Source organism: Bacillus rossius, chromosome 7 (genome assembly GCF_032445375.1).
Source record: "Bacillus rossius redtenbacheri isolate Brsri chromosome 7, Brsri_v3, whole genome shotgun sequence".
Classification (NCBI taxonomy): Eukaryota; Metazoa; Arthropoda; class Insecta; order Phasmatodea; family Bacillidae; genus Bacillus; species Bacillus rossius.
Genome location: NC_086335.1, coordinates 27,269,243 through 27,292,613, shown reverse-complemented (window position 1 = coordinate 27,292,613; position 23,371 = coordinate 27,269,243). Strand labels below are relative to the sequence as shown.

The 23,371-nt window shown below is 37.6% G+C and overlaps 2 protein-coding genes across 2 annotated transcripts in view; both read right to left on the bottom strand.

The window, feature by feature from the left end:
- Window positions 1-2,729: 2,729 nt before the first annotated feature.
- Window positions 2,730-23,371, bottom strand: part of LOC134534517 (zygotic gap protein knirps-like) — a 134,553-nt gene continuing 113,911 nt past the window's right edge. Inside the window, exon 3 of the mRNA XM_063372996.1 lies at window positions 2,730-3,479. Within this exon, the coding sequence (XP_063229066.1) occupies window positions 2,730-3,479 (750 nt within the window). The remainder of the gene's footprint in view (window positions 3,480-23,371) is intronic.
- Window positions 19,182-21,340, bottom strand: LOC134534429 (uncharacterized). Its single transcript, XM_063372896.1, has 2 exons — window positions 21,124-21,340; window positions 19,182-21,025 (listed from the first exon to the last, which is right to left on the bottom strand). Exon 2 carries the CDS (start codon window positions 20,867-20,869, stop codon window positions 19,346-19,348), a length of 1,524 nt encoding a protein of 507 aa, XP_063228966.1. The 5' UTR covers window positions 20,870-21,025; window positions 21,124-21,340; the 3' UTR covers window positions 19,182-19,345.

Sequence of the window (23,371 nt, the reverse complement as noted above, 5' to 3'; positions counted from 1 at the left end):
TTGAGTCAATTATGTTTGGTTATTATTCGACCTTATTTTTCTCACAAACTTTAACTGTTTGTAAAGTAAAAAAAACATTCAGTAATAAATTTTTCACATAATTATCGTTATTTGCCCCCCTAGTTATGCACAAGTGATGGCCAAAAAACAAAAGAATTATTTTTTCCCCTCAAAGTTCTAATACTTCAAGACCAACAAAAAAAGTTCAATATTGTTTGCAGCATGAGTTTTTACAAGCAAATGTTTCACTAAATTTGAAGCGCTTTTTTCAGTAATTAATATAATATGGGTTTTAACTATGTACTAAGAAAAATATTACCTTAATTATAACTTAGAAAATTTCAATTAATTTTTTTTAAATGTTCTACATATTTTAGTTAAATGAGATCAAAAGCTTTAATGACACTCACATTGTTTCAATCACCATCACGAATATTATTATTTACAACGTTGATATTTTCTGTTTATATTTTATTGACAGTATTTCTGCTGGACGTATTATTAGAACCAAATATCTCACATGCAACAAACTAATAAAATAATTAAAAAATAACACGCAAAACTGGGCGAGTTAGTTGCATCAACTATTCAAAACACATGATTAAGCGCGTTTATCCCAGCTAAACGCAATCAACAACAGCAGACGAGTTGTGCAAGCTCGTACCAGCCGAGCAAGATCTAAGCATATGTAACAACCCGGAAATAGTAAGTGAATGTTTTATCAAATAAGCCAACTATTTATACTAGTAAATAGCTATTTACATTAATGATTTTGAAATCTCAACGATAAAGCATCAAAAATTGAAAATCAACATTGGTTATCATATTTTCAGTAACCCCATTAGTTAGAAATCATAATTACGCCCTTGTATTTTTCGCGAATTGATTTAAAACCTAGGTGGGAATTTAAACACTGTAGCATCGTCTGTGTTTCATGATGTAAACGGGTCCTGAATTCCCTTTTAAAATAAGTCAAAGGCTTGTCTTGCAGACGGCCGGCAATTGCAAAGGAGAAACAGCTAGCATGGGCATACCATACTGCAGTATGTTTGGCGTTCAGATTTTGTCGCGACAAATGCCTGAACATACTCATAATATTTTATTTATTACTGGAAAAATGCCTCCTTGAAAATTGTGTTATTTTTGTAGTAAATGTAAATACTAGCAACCATATTTTCAGTATTATTTTTGTTGGTGTAAGTATATCAAAACTCTTAAAAAATATTACAGGTAGTTTCCTTTTCTTTCTTATGAAAAAATCTAAAAAATAAATAGAATGTTTCATATTCTCTGATGTAGTCCGTAATGAAGGTTTATCTAGTTTATATTTGTAGATATAACATTTTTCGAGAAAAATGAGTTTAAGAAATAACTGACCCTACATGTACTTTTTCGATTATCTCATGAACAGTTCAAAGTCAGGCGCCAAAAACAATATATATCGTATTCTTATGACAGGCCAACATCACGACAAACCTAATTTAAAATATTATCTGTACTAATTTCTAATTTCTGTATTAGTAAATTTCCCATGCTTGCCTTGCTGTACCCTTCATGATACCCTAAAATTGAAAACTGTCAAAGCGTATTTTATTTTATCATTAAAGAAGTGTAAATGGTACGATATTAGTAATAAGCCCAAGTATAATTGTAGCACAAGAGCAAAAAATGCCCATAAACTCTAGAGCTAAAGACATGTCACATGCTATTAAAAGCAGAATTCAATACGATAACTTTTTAAACGGCTACGGCATAGCACCCGTGAATATTAATACAATATTTGTTGATGCCACATACATTTACTTATGTAATTCTTGAAATCTATTTAAATTAAGATCATATAATGAGCAAATACGTGTCTTGACACAGATATTTATTTACGGTATTTTGTAAGCAAAACAAGTGATAAATCAAACATTTTTCTTCGAACGGAAATAGTGTTAAGTCCTAAACATTGGGAAACAAATATGTGAATGCTGTAGCTGAAGAGGACGAACAGATTGCCAACAAATTACTCTTGTGGCTTGGTGAGAAGGGAGGATGACACATGACTCCTCCGATACCACATGTGCTCTGTATTTGCGTTTAACACAGCCCAAGTCTCATCTAGGTTAAAAGTAAATGTCCGTATCAAAACAATAACAAAGCCTTGTATTTATTTTTTTTCTGTGATGCAATATTTTGCCATGGTAATCGATTTAAGTACTTGTATTAAATAAATTGTTTATCACAGGTTTGAGACGTACTTTGACTGCAAGTACCAAGAGGAACCTCTTCATCGCTATGCGAGCGTTCGCTGACGTCTTACGTGGCACACAGGCTATGAAAGTTGTGGCGAGGGTTTGCCGGATGGGGTGCTTCTCGTATGTTCAGTGTTTACGGTAGCAGCTGCGTTGACGGGAAGCCTACAACTCACGTAGTTTCGGTTCCCTGCAAGAATTTCCGAAGATTTCCGAAGTTTTGCGTTTTTATACTAACGCCACTTCAGCCGCTAAATCAGAAGTTTCCAATGAAAACAAGCATGTTGTGACTGACCTGACCTAAACACACCCTTCGATTTTTTTTTTGGTTTCAAATTTTTCGAGAGAAATCCGAAGTTGCAAGAACGTGGTGGGGAACCGAAACTACGTGAGTTGTGGGCTTACCCTGCGTTGACAGCAGGGGTTGTTGCGTCGTGCTGGTCCGCGGAACCGAACGAGGACCGAGAAGGTTCGGTCGCCGGGGGGAGGCTACCCCGACTGCGGCACCTCGGCGGGCCTCTTGCTGGTGAGGTCGAGCGGGGTCGCTGCCCTCTGCGGGTCGTCGCCCTCGCTCTTGCGCCGCACCGACAGGTCGATGGGCTCGTCCTGTTCGACAGCAACCCCCGCCAGCGCCGGGCTGCGCAGCGCCGGCGGCGCCAGGAGGCGGCTGAGCGGCGCGAAGGCGGCGCGCGGCGGCGGCGGGCCGGGGGCGGGGTGCGGCGGCTGCGGCGGCGGCGGGATCGCCGTGAGGGTGACGGTCGCCGACAGCCGCCGCTGCGGGCCGCCGAGGTCCTTGTCGCTGAACGGGGAGGAGGAGGAGCGGCCGGGGGAGGGGCGGTGCGGCGGGAGGACGAAGGCGCCCGAAGAGTCCTCCTCCGAGTCGGCCGGCGAACACGAGGACGCGTGCCAGCCGCCCTTGGGCGACGGCGTGGCTGACAGTCGGCTATCGTGCGTCACGTGGTGGTGGTGGTGGTGGTTGTGGTAGTGGTTCAGGCCGCCGTACGACGCCCCTCCCCCGTCTGGTTGCTGGCCCATCTGCTCCTGCAGCAGGCAGTGTATCTTGAACCAGTTGGAGCGGCGGCCGTAGCGGGAGCCGCTCTTGGACATGCCCACCAGCAGGCACTTGCGCAGCCGACACGCCTTGCACGACGTGCGGTTCTTCTTGTTGATCACGCACTCGCCGTTGTTCTTGCACTCCGTGATCGAGCCCAGGTTGTTGTACGTCCGCCCGAAGAACGACTGCAACACAGCAGGGAAACACATGGTTATCACACCTCCCAATACCCAGTGTTAAAAAAAAAAAAAAAGTGTAATAAACTTCATGATTTCACGTAAATAAGTAATATTATGTTGCATACTGCAAAGCTCAAAGATTTAAAAAAATCAATTTCGTTTCTACTCGTTGCTGTAAACTTGTAATTTATAATTAAGACGTTGAGAAATATATGTGGATAAATATCGAAAAAAAATTTTTAAAAATATATTCATAGTCACACATGCCAAGATTATTTACTTCACAGAATAATTCATACTACACCCGCAAAATGTGTACACAAAATGTTTGAGGATATTTACCTTTCATATTAAACAATATGTGACTAAAATAATTTATAGCAAGTATTTTATATACAACACTTTTTTAATGAAAGCTTTATAATAATTTTATGACAATCCTAAAATATTATATTGGGCTTACAAATGTTTTGTATGCATACATTTATTATAAATGATTCTTAAATCACGCACTACATCTGCAAAAAATAACAGCTCAAAATTGCAAAACTCTTGAAAAAGGTTAATAATAATAAATAAATATTTTATATTATTACTTTGATCAAATTGTTGCATTTCACTTTATATTGTTTGTAATAACGATTACCCTTTCTTTCACTCAATTTTCTCACGTAGTACATAATGGTACTGAATTTATCTTCACCATAAAAATTCGTTGTTTTAACACATTTCTTAGTTTAACGCAAAATATTTTTTTTCGTAACGTTTTAATTCTAAAACCATATATTGTTTTAGGCTAATTTGTAATTTTTATGATTATTTGATAACCATTTTTAATCTATAAAAAGTAGTGATTTAATAAATAAGCAAACACTTTCAATACATTTGGCAGGGCTGACATCTGATTTTCTTTCTATTCGCTATCTAAGTAACAGCTCACACGATATTATTCTGCAAGAGTATTTTTTATAGGCAAATTATTTTTTTGTTTCATCATTGTTAAGTTATGAAATTAATAAGGTTTAATAAATATTATCTTTTAACTTCATAAACTGATAATTATTTATCAAAGTTACATGTATTACTGAATCTTTTATATTTAACTTTACGATACCCGGAGTACTTTTAAGTAAAAATTTTAATATTGCTCTATAAACGTAGAAAAAACTTCATGTTGAGTATTTTCAATTAATGTAATAATGTATTAATTAATGAATAGTTGAACTAGAATTTTCTGTATCGTGGGCGACATCGGGTGCCACCCATATAGAGTTGGGCAGTTTCTCGAAGTTTTTGCGGATAAGGCAAAAATATAACACCTCATCGTCGAAGACGTTATAGTCGCAGCATTACATACATACCTTTGCATCTATTATTGTATGTACAAAAGTATGTTTCATATAAGTAACCCAATTCGAGTAACAATTTCTGTTTTGTTAAACTAACAACTTGGCTCGTTTCTCAATTAAATTTTGGGGTTGATGGTACCGTATTTAGCTATACGGTTATTATTCTTGTCATTACTATTCGTTTGCAGTCGAAAAGGGACAAGAGAACTTGGCAAAAAATTACCTCACTTTCGGAGTGGTTAAGAAAACTATGTTCAAATTGAGACTTTCGAAATACATCACAGCTCATTTTTGCGTAAAGTTTTAAGTTTTCCTTTTCTCCTTTATCACATTTGTTTTATCTGTTCTTCTGATCATTTGCATGATCGATAATTATGGTTGAGTAGATACTTTTGCTTAATCTCTGCACAAGTTTCTGTCACTTGCACAGAATCTTCCTTAGAGTAACATTAATTTTTTTTTTCTTTCGTAGTTAGTGAATGTCAAGAATATGTGTTATTGATAACACTGTGCAGACACCTCCCCGGTTAGGAGACCATTCCACCTATTAATTTCGTGAGGGCACGCATGCTTAAAACTACTATTATGATAGTAAACTCATTTATTATTTTTTTTAATTCCGCTAGAAAATATGCACGAACGATCGGGACCGGGGGTTCACAGCCACGACGGCACCAAGGGAGGCCGAGAGAGAGACAGGGAGAGCCAGGGAGAGACAGGGAGAGCCAGGGAGAGACAGGGAGAGCCAGGGAGAGACAGGGAGAGCCAGGGAGAGACAGGGAGAGGTCGTGGGAACGGGCCTGTCCGAGGCGGGCACGCCCAAACTACTGTCGGTCCCCGCCCCTCCCGGCCCACATAGCGGCCAGCGCTCGCTGCGGCCGCTTTCCCAAGCTCTCCCCCCACCACGCGACCCTCTCCCCCCGCAGAGCGCGTCTGCCGCGACCGCACATGAATCACCCGCGCTGCGTATAGGTGCGCGCGCATAGCAGGTGTGTCGCCAGACCCGCTGCTATGGCTCGGTCACCCGCCAACTTCATTTCTTTCCGTATTTATCGTTTTTTTTTTTTACTTTCAAATCATTATTTATAGAGACCTGTAAAATTCGCGGATTCATTTCGCGATAGGATGGAGTCCAAATACTTTTGACATTATTTTGCTTCAGTGATTGGGTCACAGTTTTATCTGTAGGACTCAGTGCCAATGAAAAATATTTAGCAGAAGAATTAGCGAATCGCGATCATTCCAGTCAACAGGTGTTACGAGTCGGTAACCAATCAGCAGATGTAATTTGCACGAGTGCATAGAGGATCATGGAGTTTATTCTTTAGGGATTTGAAATCGCGAATTTTACAGGTCTCCAGTTATTTATGAAAGTTCAACCAAATACCTCCCTTGCAATTTTTCATTGTACCACAAATATATTAGTTGGTTACGACTTACATGAAAGACGGATGTTAAATCGTTTAAAACTTTTTTATGAAAGGATTCAAAAACATTTTCAGCCCGTATTATTTGTACAAGCGACCGTTCTCGTTAATTGACAATAAGAAAAAAAAAGTTATATTAAATAATAATTTATTTTTACTACTTTTATATACACACATCAAAATTAATATTTAATTTTTAGTATTGACGCCTTCCATGAATTTGCAAAAGAACTGGCTAACTATAGTAGCGCTAAATATTGTGTCGTTTTCAAACACTCGGGGTATATGAGTTTGCCACCCGCTGGTTTGACATACATTATACATGGCACGCTCGAAATCGGACCTTAAACTCTGCGTCCCTGCCCACAAGACGCGGCGCTATCCCACCTCCTCCATTGTTTCTGCAGCGTGCTACTGGATCAGGCACCCCGCAGAACTGCGAGACTCAGAAACATTCTCCCAGTTCAAACGGGATCGTTATCACAACGCCGAAATACCACAACGCCGAACGTACAATAACGCCGAATACCATAACGCCGAATGCCAAATTGACCGCAACACCGACCGCTAGAAAACTGCTGTGTACCACAACGCCGAAATACAGTAACGCCGAAAAATGTACCACAACCTAACCTAGCCTAGGCTAGCCTAACCTAGCCTAACCTAACCTTACCTCACCTAACCTAACCATTGTGGCAGTCCTGCAATGACATTTTTCGGCGTTAATGTATTTCGGCGTTGTGGTAATTCGGCGTTGTGGTACACAGCAGTTTTCTAGCTGTCGGCGTTGTAGTCAATTTGGCATTCGGCGTTATGGTTTTCGGCGTTATTGTACGTTCGGCTTTGTGGTATTTCGGCGTTGTGGTGCGTCCCCGTTCAAACGCGAGGTAGCGAGGCCCGACTGGTGACCCACCCGCTTCCCCGCGATTGCGATCTCTTTCCATCGAACACTGCTCATCCTTTAACTGGTTTACCTCCAAGCTGCCCTCCCACTACGCATGCCACTTTCCGTCAAACACCTCGTAAAGAACCTGCACCAGGACGATTACTTTTTTTGACCACTTCACTGCGAACAAACCCTGGTACTTTCTTTTTGATTTATGCTACAGAAGCACATGCTTTCATTTCACATGGATTCTCATTTAAAGAAATTTTCTAGGAGCCAGCACAGTATTAAACATTTTTTTGGGTGCATTTCCAAAGCTCCTGTTACGAAGCCCTTCGCATGTTTAGCACATTACTGCCAGAATTAGACAGCCACTTAAAAAATTTTAAGTAGCCAGTGGTAGGGGCGGTTGAGGGTAAATTGAATTTTGTGTTAAATATCCATGGAGCGTGGGCTTTTATTTTAAAAACGTGATTTTTTTCCGTGATATTTAAATGAAAAATACAATTTTATCGCCAACAAAGTTCATTTTCAAACGAACACGCCATTGAATACGCGTAGATCACGCTTACAGTTATGGCCTCAGTAATATTGACAATCTATAGAAATTTTATTTTTGAATTTTGAAGTTTAAAAATGTTGCATTTTAAGTAACACGTTCAGTATCGGTCCCCTGGGCCTAAGTTTCCCTCGGCCGCCCTGGTTGGCAGTAAAACCAACAGAGTGGTTTTGAGCGCAGCTGATGAGTAGAGACTTGAAAAATTTGCGGATTAATTTCGTGCTATGGTAAAATTCAAATAATTATACCTTAGTGCTGCTTTTGCCATTGGTTCACTGTTAATCTGGAGTAATGAGGGCCAATTAGAGACCCTCGCTGATAGAAGGGTCGAATCACAGGCCACCCAGTCGAGACGAATCACAAGTAGAGACCCGTGAAATTCGCGGGTTCAATGACCTCCAGGATAGACTCCAATATCCTCTACACACTCGGGCAAATGCCACCTGTACATTGGCTGCTGACTTGTGAGTCGTCTCGACCGGGTGGCCCTTGATTCGACACTTCTATGAGTGAGGGTCTCTAATTGGCCCTCAGTCCTCCAGATTAACAGTGAACCAATGACAGAAGCAACACTAAGGTATAATTATTTGAATTTTAGCATAACACGAAATGAACCCGCGAATTTTACGGGTCTCTACTCACATGTCAGCAGCCAATTAACACATGGAATTTGTCCGAGTGTGTATAGGATATTGGAGTATATCCTGTAGGTCATTGAACCCGCGAATATTTCCGGTCTCTACTGATGAGTAACTAGCCCGTGCCAAGTCGTAATAGTGTGTTTCCGTAAGGCTCAGCCGCTGTTTGGCTCTGCCAATCTGTTTCGAACAACGGGATTATGTTGTACTATTGTGAACAACTCGCAAGACATTTGGATTGCCCTATACAAAGGTGTGGCAATTCCAGCCATTATAAGACAACCTCTTTATATTCTAAGTGCCATATCTTGCTTAGAATAACATAATGATAATAGCCTTTACAATTGCATATATCTGTCCCAGAAAATGTATAGCTTTGTAGTGTATTTCATTTAATTTTTTATATCGCTTCAAACAAGCATATAAATTGAGAATTGGTTATTTTAGTTATGATACCTACTATCCAGTCTCTAAAATGGTATTACTCTGGATGTTGCTGCAGTATGTACTTATATATCTTTGTATATCTATCAAAATAGTCGTTGGACTATTATGTAGTATAGTAATGTTGTTATAATGAGAAATACAGAAATAAGTACATTTACTTTGTTGATATTTAGTATTATTTACTTTATAATCTCAGTACTAAACTCCCAAATATCGGACACAATTATATGGTTTTTACTAGATTCTATTTTCTTTAACAAATAAAAAAAACCAATAAACTCCACAACAATAAAAGCGCACAATGCATTTTAATACAATATTATTTTGATTAGAATTACAAGTATTAAAAATAATATAATATATACTTGTTATTTAGAAAACAATACTTACCATGTTAATATTAACAAGGAAATATTGATTCCCTAGCGAAAAAATTACGCTAGTTCTCTGTATTTCAAAATTTCATAAGTTGTTTAAAATTGTTCATTTATTAATTATAATAGAGTTAGGCACTTTATATTAGTTCCTAAAGTAGTATATAATAGTTCCTCCGGAAATTGGGTCCGGGGTGAGGTGCGAGGTGCGAAGGCCCCATCTCTGACGTCACATCCATCTCTGACGTCACGGCAGCCATCTTGGATGAGCGTAACGGGACACAGCGTAACGGGACAAGTAGGACATTGACCTTTGACCCTCAAAATTTGCCAGAATTGGGCAAAAATTGCCCAAAATTCCTCAAAATTCACCAAAATTTATATTTCTTAGGAAAAAATTCCGCCAAAAAATCTCAAAAAATTACACAATTCAAAAATTAGGATTACGAAAAACTCAAAAGTCGTTTTGTCCTAGAAAGAACCCAAATTCCTAAAAACGGCTTAAGCATCCATGTCTACAACCTCCGGTAAGCCATTTCTAGGAATAAGGATACCATGACCGCCATATTAGATGATGACGTCACCGTTGCAATTTCCGTTACGACCGCCATCTTTAAAGTATTTATTTATAATCCAATTTTAACGAAAAAAAATTTAAAATGTATAAAAACATTCAAATAATAAAATTTAATAAATTTTTTATATAAAAACAAACATTTACGACACGGAGCTCAGAGTCCACGGTTCGAAACCGGTGAGGGCAAAAAAATAAAAATGACGACCGATCCTTCCCCCCGTGGTGGCTGCTGGCATACTGACTCCCACCACTTTTTTTGAAAATCATATATATCGTCACCTAGTATGACGTCATGTCCGCCATCTTGTCTTCGATGCTGGAAGCCATCATCATTGTATCGTCGGCTAGAGCGCGCTGACGCCATGTTAGTTTAATTCTTACCCACTAGAGTGCAGTAATCATTTATTACCGAGGTGCCCCCGCCGTCTTGAAATTTTGGCGCCATCTTGGAAATCCGTAAATTTAATGCTATAGATGCGGGAAATATTTCAAAATTCATTAAATAAATTGGCAATAAATATACTGATTGATTCGATCGATTCATGTCTTTGGTTTGATCCATGGATGATGCAATAATGTTTAATTTTATATAAAAATTAATAATTTCAATAAGCCATGATCAACATTCGTAAAGAGACTTTAAATCCTCTACTACCATCATCCTATCAGAAATCAAGACCACCATATTGGAAATTCGTAATTGTAAAGCTAGAGATTCGGGAAAAAGTTCAAAATTCATTAAATAAATTTGTAATCTATATACTGATTAATTAGATCGACTAAAGTCCCTGGTTCGATCCCTGCCCGATACAAAACAACTTTAATTTTAAAAAAGTACCAGAAAAGTGTAAGGTTCGACAAATAAAACACCACAAAGTCTTTTAAAAACATAATATTTATTACACAATCTCTATCCTACTACTACAGAATCACTTGCGAAGCCAGCAATCTTATAAAAATTTAGCCCTGCATTGACGTACAACGACTACTTCTTAGCTCCAACAGCTCCAAGTGCTCCAAATGGCTCCAACAGCTCCAAAGGGCTCCAAATGCTCCAAACGGCCTCCAAATGGCTCCAACTGCCTCCAAATACGTAACACAGCTCCAAATGGCTCCATATGCTCCAAACGGCTTCCAAATGCTTGACAGCTCCAAATGCCTCAAATGGCTCCAAATGCTTAAGACAGCTCCAAATGCACCAAACGGCCTCCAAATGCTTGACAGCTCCAACAGCTCCAAATGCTCTAAATGGCTCCAACAGCTCCAAATTCTCCAAATGCTTGACAGCTCCAAATGCTTTAAAAGGGTCCAAATGCTCCAACAGCCCAAAAAAAGGCTCCAAATGCTCCAACAGCCTCCAAATGCTCCAACAACCTACAAATGCTTCAAAAGGCTCCCAATGCTTCAAAAGGCTCCAAATGTTTTAAAAGGCTGCAAATGCTCTAAATGACTCCAATAGGCTCCAAATGCTTCAAAAGGCTCCAAATGCTCCAAATGACTCCAAAAGGCTCCAAATGCTTCAAAAGGCTCCAAATGTCCTAACACCCTCCAAATGCTTCAACAGCCTTCAAATGCTCCAAAGGCTCCAATTGCTCCAAATGGCTTCAACAGCTCCAAAAGGCTCCAAATGCTTCAAAAGACTCCAAATGACTCCAATAGGCTCCAAATGATTCAAAAGGCTCTAAATGATTCAAAAGCTCCAAATGCTCCAAATGACTCCAAAGGCACCAAATGCTTTAAAAGGCCCCAAATGGCTCTAAATGCTTCAAACGGCCTCCAAATGGCTCCAAGAGCTCCAACAGCCTCCAAATGCTTAACACAGCTCCAAATGGCACCAAATGCTCCAAACGGCCTCCAAATGCTTGACAGCTCCAATGTCTCCAGCAGCTCCAAATGCTCAAAATGCTTGACAGTTCCAAATGCTTAAAAGGCTCCAAAAAACTCCAAAAGGCTCCAAATGCTTCAAAAGGCTCCAAATGCTCCAACAGCTCCAAAAAAGGGCTCAAAATGCTCCAAATGCTTGACAGCTCCAAATCCTCCAAAGGTTCGAAATGCTCCAAATGGCTCCAACAGCTCCAAAAGGCTCCAAATGCTTCAAAAGGCTCCAAATGCTCCAACAGCTCCATCTTCACTTGGTTCCAACTGATTCCAATTACTTTTCTTTTCGAACTTGGCATGATTACTGACATGTCTTTATTAGAATACATTTTGACTGGCAGTGGTAACGTTTTTTTACACCTTTAAGTTATAAGTTTTATTTAGAAATCAGATTTCGATAAATGGTAGATACCATCTGGAAAGAAAATATATTAATTTATCTTCAAGTTTATACACATAAATTTAATTTAAGCCATTATTGTATGTAGCCAGATTCCCTCAGTTCTTTGAGTATGAATGATATTTCTTTAATGCTCGAATAGTTTCCGGCACAAAGCGATCCATGTAGTAGTCGTAGCCTGTCAACCAATATGTTAGGATCTTTCCATGAGGTATAATCAATCTCTTCTGCTGCGTTCATCATCCTTGCATGTTTATAATAAATATTATTATCTCTGGTGTCTATCGTTTTAACACCAACCGCAAGGTCACTTTCGTCATCGTGCCAGTGATTATCACAAGATTGATCAGGATAATTTATTTTATTACGACGTTTCCATTGTTTAGGTCTCAAGCCACCATCACAGTCTTCCCTCTTACATGCTTTTGGTGCTTCAGCCTTAGATGTGTCAGATCAGTCTTCAATCATGTCAGCATCACAAACTTTATCAGGATAATTTATTTTATTACATCGTTTCCATCGTTTTGGTCTCAGACCACCATCACAGTCTTCGATCTTGCCTGCTTTAGGTGCTTCAGTACAGTACTCAATCATGTCAGCCTCAGATGTGTCACCACAATCTTCAATCATGCTAGCTTCAGATGATTCATCAAAGTCTTGGACCTTGTAAGCTTCAGGTGGTTCTCCATCTTTCACATTATTCATGGGGACGACTAGATATTGGAGTAAATATCTTTTCATTTCTAATGTGATTACAACTTACTTCGTTTGTTTTAAATTTTAAATTATTATCTTGATCTAGATCAGTAATTTTAGCATTAGCTTTTTCGCCTTCCTTCCTCTTCCACGATGTTGTAGCCCAGTCTTCGCTATCTTTATTCATCTTAATTGTACATGTCTTGTAATGTCTATCCAAGTAATATCTTCTACCAAAGGATTTCTGACAGTGACTGCAATGAAATGGTTTTTTACAAGGACCCAAATAACACTCGCTTCTCTCATGTCGTTTAGCATTCTTTCTCAAGGTAAACACCTTGCTACAGTATCTACAGTGATGAAGTATTGATACAGCAACAAATCCCGAATCAGGATTCATATTAGTTACTGGGACTAATGCCAGTTGCAAAATAAGAGTTTTAAATTAGATATATTTCTTAAATAGAATTTTTTTAAATTATTTCATCAGCGAGAATTAATTTATCTCATTCAAAGGTACTTGTTGCAAGTAGTTCTGCTTTTCAACAACAGATGTCGCCACATGTTACTTGCAGGTAAATAATATTTAGTTCTTTTATGCGGGATGCGGGATGCTCACTAACGATCGCAAAAGAAGGATGGCTTCGCTAGACTCCAAGGAGAAGGAAGTTCGTCCTTCATGTTAGTGCTTCTTAGATTTCTCAGAGATTATTTGACTGAGTAATGATATTTTTTTTAATTTCCACATGATAAAAATATATACGAGTGTTGATTAAGTAGCAGAAATTCACTAATTACATGTAACCTTGAATAAAATGACATGCCTCATTAAGTAAAAAAATCCTTAATGCAAAGATCAACTTCTCATCTGTAACTAGAAGCACTCGGAGAAAACCATAAGATGTCAAGTCAGAAATAATCAGAAGCACTCGGAGAAAACCATCAGATGACTAGTCAGGAATAATCAGAAGCACTCGGAGAAAACCATCAAAATATTGTCAAGAATAATCAGGAGCACACGGAGAAAACCATCATAATATTGGCAAGAATCGTCAGTAGAACACGGAGAAAACCACCATAACATTGACAAGAATAATCAGAAGCACACGGAGAAAAACGACACACGTTTTCTTTGATATCATAAAATTACAGGAAAAAATATTTAAAAATAAAAATAAATTAATAACAAATTTAAAAAAATAAAAAAAATACATAAAATTCTGGCTTGTATTAGAACTCTATCTTTGCTCAACAATGATAAGTTAACAAGCCAGAATTTTATGTATTTTTTTTATTTTTTTAAATTTTTTATTAATTTATTTTTTATTTTTAAATATTTTTTCCTGTAATTTTATGATATCAATGAAAACGTGTGTCGTTTTTCTCCGTGTGCTTCTGATTATTCTTGTCAATGTTATGGTGGTTTTCTCCGTGTGCTTCTAACGATTCTTGCCAATATTATGATGGTTTTCTCCGTGTGCTCCTGATTATTCTTGACAATATTTTGATGGTTTTCTCCGAGTGCTTCTGATTATTCCTGACTAGACATCTGATGGTTTTCTCCGAGTGCTTCTGATTATTCCTGACTTGACATCTTATGATTTTCTCCGAGTGCTTCTGATTATTCCTGACTAGTCATCTGATGGTTTTCTCCGAGTGCTTCTGATTATTTCTGACTTGACATCTTATGGTTTTCTCCGAGTGCTTCTGGTTACAGATGAGAAGTTGATCTTTGCATGAAGGATTTTTTTACTTAATGAGGCATGTCATTTTATTCAAGGTTACATGTAATTAGTGAATTTCTGCTACTTAATCAACACTCGTATATATTTTTATCATGTGGAAATTAAAAAAAATATCATTACTCAGTCAAATAATCTCTGAGAAATCTAAGAAGCACTAACATGAAGGACGAACTTCCTTCTCCTTGGAGTCTAGCGAAGCCATCCTTCTTTTGCGATCGTTAGTGAGCATCCCGCATCCCGCATAAAAGAACTAAATATTATTTACCTGCAAGTAACATGTGGCGACATCTGTTGTTGAAAAGCAGAACTACTTGCAACAAGTACCTTTGAATGATATAAATTAATTCTCGCTGATGAAATAATTTAAAAAAATTCTATTTAAGTAATATATCTAATTTAAAACTCTTAGTTTGCAACTGGCATTAGTCCCAGTAACTAATATGAATCCTGATTCGGGATTTTTTGCTGTATCAAAACGTCATCACTGTAGATACTGTAGCAAGGTGTTTACCTTGAGAAAGAATGCTAAACGACATGAGAGAAGCGAGTGTTATTTGGGTCCTTGTAAAAAACCATTTCATTGCAGTCACTGTCAGAAATCCTTTGGTAGAAGATATTACTTGGATAGACATTACAAGACATGTACAATTAAGATGAATAAAGATAGCGAAGACTGGGCTACAACATCGTGGAAGAGGAACAAATGCGAAAAAGCTAATGCTAAAATTACTGATCTAGGTCAAGATAATAATTTAAAATTTAAAACAAACGAAGTAAGTTGTAACCACATTAAAAATGAAAAGATATTAACGCCAATATCTAGTCGTCTCCATGAATAATGTGAAAGATGGAGAACCACCTGAAGCTTACAAGGTCGAAGACTTTGATGAATCTTCTGAAGCTGGCATGATTGAAGATTGTAGTGACACATCTGAGGCTGACATGATTGAGTACTGTACTGAAGCACCTAAAGCAGGCAAGATCGAAGACTGTGATGGCGGTCTGAGACCAAAACGATGGAAACGATGTAATAAAATAAATTATCCTGATAAAGTTTGTGATGCTGACATGATTGAAGACTGTGCTAACACATCTAAGGCTGAAGCACCAAAAGCATGCAAGAGCGAAGACTGTGATGGTGGCTTGAGACCTAATCGATGGAAACGTCGTAATAAAATAAATTATCCTGATCAAGCTTGTAATAATCACTGGCAAGATAACGAAAGTGACCTTGTGGTTGGTGTTAAAACGATAGACACCAGAGATAATATTTATTATAAACATGCAAGGATGATGAAGGCAGCAGAAGAGATTGATTATACCTCATGGGAAGATCCTAACATATTGGTTAACAGGCTACGACTACTACATGGATCGCTTTGTGCAGGAAACTATTCGCACATTAAAGAAATATCCTTCATACTCAAAGAACTGAGGGAAGCTGGCTACATACAATAATGGATTAAATTAAATGTATGTGTATAAACTTGAAGATAAATTAATATATTTTCTTTCCAGATGGAAGCTATCATTTATCGAAATCTGATTTCTAAATACAACTTATAACTTAAAGGTGTAAAAAACGTTACCACTGTCAGTCAAAATGTATACTGATAAAGACATGTTAGTAATCATGCCAAGTCCGATAAAAGTAATAGGAATCAGTTGGAACCAATTGAAGATGGAGCTCTTGGAGCAATTGGAGCCTTTTGAAGCATTTGGAGTCTTTTGGAGCTGTTGGAGCCATTTGGAGCATTTGGAGCCTTTTGAAGCATTTGGAGCCTTTTGGAGTCCTTTTGAAGCATTTGGAGCTGTCAAGCATTTGGAGGACTTTTGGAGCATATGGAGCCATTTGGAGCCTTTTAAAGCATTTGGAGCCTTTTGGAGTCATTTGGATCATTTTGAGCCTTTTGAAGCATTTGGATTTTTTGAAGAATTTGGAGCCTTTTGGAGCTGTTGGAGCCATTTGGAGCATTTGGAGCCTTTGGAGCATTTAAAGGCTGTTAGAGCATTTGGAGGCTGTTGGAGCATTTGGAGCCTTTAGAAGCATTTGGAGCCTTTTGGAGTCATTTGGAGCATTTTGAGCCTTTTGAAGCATTTGGAACTGTCAAGCATTTGGAGCATTTGGAGCTGCTGGAGACATTTGGAGCTGTCAAGCATTTGGAGGCTGTTTGGAGCATTTGGAGCTATTTGGAGCTGTGTTAAGCATTTGGAGGCTGTTGGAGCTGTTGGAGCCATTTGGAGGCCGTTTGGAGCATTTGGAGCCATTTGGATCCTTTTTAAGCATTTGGAGCGTTTTGGAGTCATTTGGAGCATTTGGAGCTATTTGAAGCATTTGGAGCATTTTGAAGCATTTGGAGCCTATTTGAGTCATTTGGAGCATTTGGAACTGTTGGAGCTGTCAAGCATTTGGAGGCCATTTGGAGCATATGGAGCCATTTGGAGCCATGTTACGCATTTGGAGGCTGTTGAAGCTATTTGGAGGCCGTTTGGAGCATTTGGAGCCCTTTGGAGCTGTTGGAGCTATTTGGAGCATTTGGAGCTGTTGGAGCTAAGAAGTTCTCGTTGCACGTCAATGCAGGGCTAAATGTTTATAAGATTGCTGGCTTCGCAAGTGATTCTGTAGTAGTAGGATAGAGATTGTGTAATAAATATTATGTTTGTAAAATACTTTGTGGTGTTTTATTTCTCGAACCTTACACTTTTCTGGTACTTTTTTAAAATTAAAGTTGTTTTGTATCGGGCAGGTATCGAACCAGGGACTTTAGTCGATCTAATCAATCAGTATATAGATTACAAATTTATTTAATGAATTTTGAACTTTTTCCCGAATCTCTAGCATTACAATTACGAATTTCCAATATGGTGGTCTTGATGTCTGATAGGATGATGGTAGTAGAGGATTTAAAGTCTCTTTACGAATGTTGATCATGGCTTATTGAAATTATAATTATTTTTTATATAAAATTAAATATTATTGCATCATCCAGGGATCAAACCAAAGACATGAATTGATCGAATCAATCAGTATATTTATTGCCAATTTATTTAATGAGTTTTGAAATATTTCCCGCATCTCTAGCATTAAATTTACGGATTTCCAAGATGGCGCCAAAATTTCAAGACGGCTGGGGCACCTCGGTAATAAATGATTACTGCACTCTAGTGGGTAAGAATTAAACTAACATGGCGTCAGCGCGCTCTAGCCGACGATACAATGATGATGGCTTCCAGCATCGAAGACAAGATGGCGGACATGACATCATACTAGGTGACGATATATATGCTTTTGAAAAAAAGTGGTGGGAGTCAGTATGCCAGCAGCCACCGCGGGGGGAAGAATCGGTCGTCATTTTTATTTTTTTGCCCTCACCGGGTTCGAACCGTGGACTCCGAGCTCCGTGTCGTAAATGTTTGTTTTTTTATAAAAACTTTATTAAATTTTATTATTTGAATTTTTTTATAAATTTTAAATTTTTTTTCGTTAAAATCGGATAATAAATAAAGATTTTAAAGATGGCGGTCGTAACGGAAATTGCAACGGTGACGTCATCATCCAATATGGCGGTCATGGTATCCTTATTCCTTGAAATGGCTTACCGGAGGCTGTTGACAAGGATGCTTAAGCCGTTTTTAGGAATTTGGGTTCTTTCTAGGACAAAACGACTTTTGAGTTTTTCGAAATCCTAATTTTTGGATTGTGGAATTTTTTGAGTTTTTTTGGCGTAATTTTTTTCCTAAGAAATATAAATTTTGGTGAATTTTGAGGAATTTTGGGCAATTTTTGCCCAATTCTGGCAAAATTTGAGGGTCAAAGGTCAATGTCCTTCTTGTCCCGTTACGCTGTGTCCCGTTACGCTCATCCAAGATGGCCGCCGTGACGTCAGAGATGGACTTGACGTCAGAGATGTGGCTTGGCTCCTCGCACCTCGCCCCGGACCCAGTTTCCGGTGGAGCTATTATATACTACTTCCTAACTCTCTGAGTTCAAGCAAAAAGAATTATGAAAATTTATAGGTCAGTCGTTTAGAGATAGAGGTCCCTTAAATCTCAGATCATTACCTCTGGATTTAGCTATTAACTATTTCAGACTAAATTGCTGATCAAGGCTTGATGGTTAATCTATCTAGAATAAAGCAGTCAAAATAGTTGTAGGGGAGACCGGGGCTAGTTGGCACACTTTTTAATAAAACATTTATATAATTTTTTCAATGTTGTTAATGTGAAATTTTTTTATGGCAGTTCAAGTATCTACATTTCAGCAATATATTTGAGCCACAACAATCGCAGTTTGAAAGTCATAAAATGGTTTATTTAATAATGAACTGTCCCACTGCTTGTGTGCCAACTTGCCCCTGGAACGGGGTAAGATGGCACACACGTAGGGGCATGTTGGCACACATTACAAAATTGAGCATATATGTGTATATATGTGCCTATATGTATAGGCTACATATATCTACATATATACAGGGATATATAGAATAATTTTACAACTAATTACTTTTTTGCATGTATCTTTATTTTATTTCATTACTAAATTTTATCGATTGCCTTCAAGTTTTTTTAACAGATATCACAAATTTATGGAAATACAATCATAGATAATATTACGAATGTGTTGCTTATTTAAGCTAAATATATAACATACATTAGCGCGCATATATATATAAGTATACATATATATATATATATATATATATATATATATATATATCCAATTTCCGTATTTTTTAATGCTAATAATACAAAATCTTAAAATCTTAGCAATTTTACCTACAGTATTTTTCTCTGTATAGCCTATCATACAGTAAAATGTTAATAGAATGCCAATTCTGATCATGAAAATATTTATACTAAATTTTAACTGGTTGATCCAACATGAGCCAAAGTCTTCTAACATTTCTTACAGTTGTGGCACAAAAATTGCACGCTATTATCCGAACAATCTTCGTGGGCCCACATTTTGCAACCGACGCACTGCACCCACTGTTCACCGGGCCGGCTTTTGGAATATGGTCCTAAACAAAGAAGACATAATGTATCCTCCCTACTGGCTCTGCTGTTTGCTGTGTTGACACATATGTTTTTCTTTTTCTTGCATAACATTTTCACCTTAGACTTGCGTGGATTCTGAACTGTATCTTTCGAACTTCCAAACAAGTTTTTCTTAGCTCCTTTCTTCTTATCAATATCTGATTTCTTTTTAGCTAATTCATTTCTTATTGGAGTATCTGTCAACACTTCACTCTTCCTTTTCCTATTATTTACCCGGTTATTTTTCCTTGGACCAGCTTTGGGAAATGGTCTCACCATTTCTGGGCTTATGTTGCACGTAGAATCAACTACAATTTCCTTATCTTGTGATGCGATTTCGTGTAAGCCCCTGCTCGTTACGTCCATTGACGTTTCCTGATCAGCTTCTTCCTCAGTTTGTTGTACAATCAGCATATTTGAAGGGCCTGCTTCCATGATTACAGGTTCATTTGGTCTACATTGAACAGTGTTGTCTGAATTAGGCAATTCTCCACTGTCAACATCATTTTCGTCAGGTGCTGGGCGGTCTGTTACGTAACAACCAAGATAATCTGTATCATTAAAGACATCAGGGTTGAAAGGTGATACCCCACTTACTCTGAAACCAGATAAAATATTTCTCGGCGTAACCGCACTAGAAAAAGCAGCATTTACAACTTCAGGTATGTCATAAATAGTCATTGTTTTCCCAGGATGGTTCACCAGCCAAGAATCACAGGCACTGTTCACAAATTTCTTTAAAGGGCCAAATACACTCCGGTCTAATGGTTGCAGTTTATGGCTGCAGTGTGGAGGGAAAGAAAGGACAGTGACCCCCTTATCTTTAAGGTAGTCCAATGCTTCAATTGAAAGATGTGAGTCGTGATTGTCAAGTAGCAACAGACATGGGTTTTCTTTGGAACACTTAACATTTGTTACGAAGTGATGTGCAAATTTGACGAAATTTGCTTCCTTCATCCAGCCGGTAGCATTTGCATCTCCAGAACTACCTGTAGGCGCTCCTTTCAGAAAATATTCACGAAAATTGACGCGAGGGAAAACAAAATATGGTGGCACATGATTTCCTGTCGCAGATACTGCAACAGCTACAGTAACTAGAGTTCCTCTTTCGGCAGAAGTAATTTTACCTACTTGCTTAAAACCTTTCCGTGCAACTACTCTGTCTGGTCTTTGCACTGTAGTGATACCAGTCTCGTCCATGTTCCACACATCTCCAGGCCCAATTTTCAATCTATTCATAACGTCTTTCAAATTGTCGAAAAATGCTTTCACATTAGTGCGATTGAAACACGTAGCCCTTGAAAGACTGGTCGCTTCAGGTGTTCTTATAGAAAGTGTAGGATGCCGTTTTAAAAATGCAGAAAACCAATCCGCACCTGCCATTTCACAGTCAGCCCAAGAAGAAGGAAACCTTACCTTAAGTCTCACTGCATATTCAAATGCGAATTTCCTGACTTCCTTTGGTGACAATCCATAATAAATATCAGCTGCTTTCTTCAAATAATCAGCAAACTCATTCTCTTGTTCGTTTGTAAAAACCTGAAAAAAACAACCACAAGCCATTAAGCATCTTTAAATTCCTAATTGATATATTTATTCAGGTCGACAACATAACATTTTTTTTAAAAAGCCCTTACCTGTCTCAGTTTCTTGTAGCCAATTGTAAGAGGTGGGGTATCTTGTGGAGCAATAAGTTTTTCTTCAGTTACTTTGCTACAATATCGAGCCAAAGAGCGAAATGGAATTCCAAAATCCTTTGCTACGCTTCTGATGGACTTCCCTTCGAGTTTAACTTTCTTTACTGCTGTTAAAACAACGTCTTGGGAAGTCTGGCATCTATTACTTGTTCTTTTGTAGGTGCGCCTAAAATAAAAAATGATATCCAATTAATAAAACTATAATATTTTGTTGTCTTTCCTACTTGTAATAATGTATGTAATGGTTTGAATTTCAAAAAAATATGCTATTTCATTCCAGTGCTAGCTTATACCTTTTACTCATAACAATGCGTTTCGTTTTGGAAGATCTAGAATCGCGAGAAAGTGTCCGGGGCATGTTGGCACATGTGCCAACATGCCCCGCCATCTATGTGCCAACTAGCCCCACAGCAACTTTTAAAACTTACTTGAGTGAACGAAAGAATTGGAATATATTTACATTATTTTAGTAATTGCTTCTTAAAACTAGCACGTTATAATGTTATACACAAATATTGTTTTAAAAATATATAATTTATTATAAAAGTTATATCCAAGTCTTTGTAAGACAAAATTTTTACTCACCAAACGTAGAAGTAAAGAAAATGGTCTCCTGTTTGTAATAGTGAAGACTCGCGGCGGAAAACAACAGGATCTAGGGACCTGGTCTGTGTGATCCTACATACAAGAGCGTTATGCTATCTGTCGGTAATTATTCGAACTATTAGCACTGTGCCAACTTACCCCTGTAGCCAACTAGCCCCGGTCTCCCCTATAGTTGAAAAAATCCCAATGAATATATGAAAATTGCTATGGCCAATTACAAAATCATCCACTTATTTTTATATAATTGAATATCTAAGAAGTAACAATTCTGCCACACAGGTTTAATTTCAGGAATTCTTTGAGGCTCTTTTGTATTTAAAATTAAATAGTATTCAACTCAGATATGTGCCTACAATATCCGCTAGGCCATCAAATGCGCCTAGTCAAATTATATCCATAATTCCTCCATAATGGTAGCAGAGCCCCTTTTTTTTAAATTTCTACCTCATGGTTCTCTATCAAATAATTTTAAAACAATTCCAGCCAATAACATGAGTGTACATACTTTTGAATAGTGCACCAAACAAACTGACAACCAATTATGTTACTTAAATTAACTGGAGGCTAAAAAGATTTTACATATCATAGCCAGCACAATATCATCTCTATCATAAAAATTACTGCAATTTTGATAGTAACAATGAACACATAGTTGTTAAAATACACAGATAAAAGATTGCAAAACATGAAACTAAAAGAAAATGCATAGATATTCAGTTCCAAATAGGTAGATATTACAAGTCTGTGCAGTTTAAAATAAAATTAACTGATCTATGGAGTTGAAATAAAATATTTAAAGTAAAGTTTCAGTAAGCATCTGTACCTATGTGATAGTACAAAAAATTGTCCTGAATGACATTGAATATTTTGTTCGCGATGCCTAGGAGAAAGCAAGCAATGAGGATGAAAAATGCGCACGCGTCATATACCCGCTCGCCTCTATGCGAAAGATTTGGACCATAAGTGTACATTTTTCTTTTCGTCGTGATCCGTTCTATTCAGGGAAATTTAAGTTCTACCTTATAATTTTGCTGCACGCGACAGCTAATAATGTCTTGATTGCCAATCCTCAAGTAAGGTGGAATTTCTTAATCACAATTTTCTTTCTATTTTCTTCCTAAATGTAAGGTTCGACAATATCCGTTTTTGCCATCCCAAACACATAAAAATGAACATTCACGCTCAGTTAATAAATTTTCCATCACATAAGAAAGTGAGAAATTTCTTAAATCTTGTTCGATGTGAGACCCTGCAACAAAATTTTACGTTGTTTTCAATTAATGATTGGATTTTGAAAAATCTGCACGCCATTTCTTGATGTAAGGGGGGAAAATTAAAAGTAATTTTTCTAATATAGTTGTGAAGTCCTGTATCTCATAATGGAATGAAAATTGTTGGAACAAGTAATGAACAACAAAATCTCATATAGAATATATACGTAGACACTACACAGCAATTACCTCAGCATTTTAAATTGAATTGTATAATATTGTTTTAAAATAATATTTGGACTATAAATAGTAAGTATTTATATACCAAGTTAAGGAAGGTTTCGTCAATAGCTTTATTTTATTTAAAATTA